Raw genomic sequence first — 4,285 nt, 5'->3', positions numbered from 1 at the left:
GGGAAAGAAAAAAGTAAAAAATAAATCACAGTGGTATATACTTAAAGGAAATTGCATATGTGAAGAAACAGAAGAAGGAGAAAAAAGTTTCGTATTCTCAGTCACATGTCTTACTGAAACGTGTAAGCTACTGCAGAAAAGAAAAGGGAAAAAAATAATTTGATGTGCAGGTTTTTCATTGTCAAAACAGTCCCTGTGGAAAATCACGTTTTTGTACAGAGTAGCGATATTTCTCATACCACCTAGGTTTTCCATGATGTCAGGGCATTCACTGGCCTACTGAGAACTTATAAGCACATCCCCTTTTTTTGTGTATATGACCCAAAGTCCATTTTACTAAAAATGCCGGTTCATATTTCCAAGCACTGAATTTGAAATGAAATAAAGTATGCTACATCTGTGTTTAGAAAAGACCTTGTTTCAAGGGTGATATTTGTTGCTAGCCAACTACTGTTTGTTCTTCATTCTTCATTCATGCCTTATATTTCTCATTTCTCACAAGTGTTTGCAATTTTAACACTAGGTATTTCTTCAAAACAATTGTGAGTGTTCTTATACAAACAATGTATCTGTTTCACACAACTTAAATTCTGTATTAATTTCTTCCACTAAAAATCTAGCAGGAGTTGCAGGATGTGGAATCGAAGTCAATTACTATCACAAATAAGAATGGACTCCATGTGTTCAAAGCATTTACAGCTGCAAATCTGAGGTGCAGTTTTAAAATATTGATGGGAAAGACGTATGCAGTAAGGAGAGTATATGAATTAGAAAGTTACAGAGAAAGAGGAACTATCAGCACTTCATGAAAATGTTCCATGCTATTTACCTGTATCCCAGGTTTTGTGCAGTGAGAATTATGTATATTTCCTCACTTACATAACACACACACATACTTATATTCTATTTTGGAACTATATTTATATTTATTTATTTGCCTTCTGAATGTGTTGAATTCAAAGACTGCAGCAGTCACATATTTGATTACCGAAAAAAAGGACTACAACAGCATGTGAATTTTTGATGGACCTTTTTTCTGGTTTTTTTTTCCAGGTGACATTTACGAAGAGGAAATTTGGGTTAATGAAGAAGGCTTATGAGCTGAGTGTTCTGTGTGACTGCGAGATTGCTCTGATCATCTTCAACAGCACCAACAAACTGTTCCAGTATGCCAGCACTGACATGGACAAAGTGTTGCTGAAATATACCGAGTACAATGAGCCGCATGAGAGTCGAACGAATTCGGATATTGTTGAGGTAAGATTTTGTGTTCAGTGAGGTTTCTTTTTTCACTCGCTGAGACGGAGATACTCAAAGCAAGAGGCCCTGATCATCTTCCTCGAGGGTTGTAGATCGTACCCTGGAGGTGACACAGCAGCAGGAGAGCAGAAGAGGGACAACTCAGTATTAGTTTGGGGTTGGAAATGGTGCGGCAGAGACTGAAGGGGATCCTTGAATTTTGTGAGCTGTACTTTTTATCCTACTGAGTCCCACATGCTCAGCTGAAGCTCCTGCCATGGCCCCCGTTGCCCAGCTCTGTGCTGCTTTGTACCGATAGTCCTCTCCACACCTTGACCAGTACCTCCCCGCTGAACCTCCCCCGTGTCCCCTCATCGGTCCCAGTGACGTGTGTGCCTTGTCTCCTCACTCCAAAAGTTATAATGCCCTCCATCCAGGAGGAAATTAAAAACACGTTGTAAAAGATGTGGAAGAAAAAGATTCAGAATCTCTGCTTTAAGGCATTCGACTGACTTGTTTAGCATTTTGTTTATTTACCGAGGAGGAGATTTAATAGAAGGCAAGAAACACTTATAAGCCGCACAATAACAAATGTTTCAGCTGCCTCACACAGAATGCTGTTACCATAATATAACAGCAACAGTTACAAAGCCATACTTTCTGAATGCTAGAGACACCTTGTAATTATTTTTAAAAATTATATAAAGTTGTATTTATAATTAAAAAAAATCATTAATTAACATTTAAGATTTTCAATTTTAAGCTTCTAATATTTGCAGAAAAGTCCATTTTCTTTATAATCACATTAGGATTGAAGCCATGCAAATAACTGAAGCTTTCAATGGTCTTGTAATAGCAAAATACTCAGAATGATATCTAAAAAATTGGTTATTGGACTTAGGTGACTCCTGTTTTCAAAGCACCTAAGTGTTTAGGCTTCTAGCAGTATCATTTTTAAGAGTATTGGATGGATGAGGTCCCATCTTAAAAATCAGTAAAAATTTATTCATAAATGCTACTGAATACCTTGGCCTATACACTTATTTTATTTCATATCTTTTTAAAGGTGTTAGTTTCAGATTTTTAAGTAATCTGTATGTTGTCTAAAATGAGACTTTGGTTCTTTTAGAGTCCTCATCTGGGTTAGTTGTGTATCTGAGACTAGCAATTGAAGTAAGTAAATGTGTGAAGTACAGATAAAATATTTTTGATAGAGAATAAATACTGTATAATAGACATTGTTACACTTGTTACAAAATGTCACAGGCACACCACCATAGATTGCCAAAGGCCTACAACCCAGGAATACATATCACTTCTCTGTCTATCCGTATGTCATCGTACAGGATGATACTGTTTTGCTTCCGTCATTATTTTCTCCCCCGCTAGGAGAGGGTGAGGTTCTGCCAGCAGAACAAAAATTTATGTGAGTTAAGACTAAGAGGAAAGTACATAATTTCTTCCTCCACTCCATCATCTCTTTTCCTCTCTTTCTTCAAACCTCCTATAAAGACATGAAGCCTTTCCTGTCACCTAGCTCTGGTAAGCCCATGTCCTGTCCAGCAGAATTCAAATTCTGTCCCAAAATAATGCCTTGGCCTCTTGTAGTGGCAAAAAGCCAGAATATTCTTAGCAGAAAAAGTTTCCTGTGATATCTTTATTCTTCCTGCAGGCTTTCTTGTGGGAATAGGTGAGTAAATCAGTAGTTAGGGATTTATTACTTGCTCCACAATGAATGAATACTTTTGATCATGAGAACTATGTTTATTAAAGAAATCTCAGTGAAAATATAAAATTTAAAATAATGTCTATTTTGTTGTAACTTTGAGATTTTCAGAAAGAGCACTCTCTGCACCAGCAAAGCCCCTTTCCTGAAAAAAAAAAACAGTGGGCCAATTTGGATAGGCTGACAGGCAATTCTGCGTGCAGACATGTAATTTTCTGACTATACCCAAAATTTGCTGGGCATGCCATTTCACTTCTCTAAAAGGAGCCAAATAAAAGTAAGCAACTGAAATAAACATTATTTAAGTCAAGTAATCTAACAATAGGCAGAAGAGGCCAAATGAAATTTGTTTCTGTTTTCTCCATGCTTTCTGTCAGCTCTGAATTCAGTCATTTGATCATTTCGCTGTTACATTTTTCAGTGTTCTGCCTGTGATTCAAAATACTTAAGCCACACGAATGCCGGTACTGCTTTGGGACCAAAAGAGTACTTCCGCAGGGTATAGGTTTTGAACGAGAGTTTCATATTATCATGCCTTTACTTGATAATTAACACCGCAGTTATTAGTACAGTAGAGGAATAGAGCCCATGAAAGCATGCAGTCTGAGAAATGGCTTGACTCTGAGTGTAGTTTGGATATATTTTTAGGTACAGGATATAAATCTGCCGCACATTTAAATATTTAAATTGATCAGTTAAGCTGACTACATTACACATATTTTCCTTGTATGGAGTCCATTTTTTTTCCGCTTTCTGACAGCTAGATTTCACTTACAAGTTTTTCATCTTGTTCTTCTAGACCAATCAACAGCAGCTGAGAATCAGGCAGTATTATTAAATCTGATAATTTTCAACTAAATGACTGCTCAATAACTATATTTCAGCAGAATAAAAGGTCATTTCTGTGCTCACAGATTTCTGCACAGCATTAGGGAGAGAAAACTTTTTAGGTAGACTTATGAAAATGTGAAATATAACTGTCAACCATATAAAGGTCTTTAATTTAGAATCCAATTTCTGTTCACATTCAGCATAATATTAACTATTTAGGCACTTCTTAGTTGTGGTAGAGCTCTGTTATCAGTCATTAGAATGTGGTATAACTTCTTTGAACAATCTAGATTCAAAGAAAATCGAAAGAGTAGGTCTCTAATATGTAGTTAATTACTTCTAAGTTAAACCACTGCTATTCAAATGGAAAAATTACATAAATTTTCATGTAGGTCTGGCTAAAGCCGTTAATTTTATTAAGCAGACATTTTCAGTTTAATTACTGGGATTAATTATGTTTAGCATTTCTGAAGGAATGAGACTTCGGGC

At 36.2% G+C, this 4,285-nt stretch overlaps 1 protein-coding gene across 1 annotated transcript in view; it reads left to right on the top strand.

Annotated features, from left to right (window-relative positions):
• Positions 1-1,257, top strand: part of LOC104541610 (myocyte-specific enhancer factor 2C-like) — a gene marked incomplete at its 3' end in the record, with an annotated part of 12,403 nt that extends 11,146 nt beyond the window's left edge. The window contains exon 2 of the mRNA XM_010185714.1: positions 1,054-1,257. Coding sequence (XP_010184016.1) covers positions 1,054-1,257 — 204 coding nt within the window. The remainder of the gene's footprint in view (positions 1-1,053) is intronic.
• Between the last annotated feature and the right edge of the window lie 3,028 nt (positions 1,258-4,285).

This window comes from Mesitornis unicolor, unplaced genomic scaffold, assembly GCF_000695765.1.
Source record: "Mesitornis unicolor isolate BGI_N332 unplaced genomic scaffold, ASM69576v1 scaffold42135, whole genome shotgun sequence".
Classification (NCBI taxonomy): Eukaryota; Metazoa; Chordata; class Aves; order Mesitornithiformes; family Mesitornithidae; genus Mesitornis; species Mesitornis unicolor.
The sequence above is the reverse complement of the archived record's forward strand: the minus strand, read 5'-3'. Positions and strand labels throughout refer to the sequence as shown.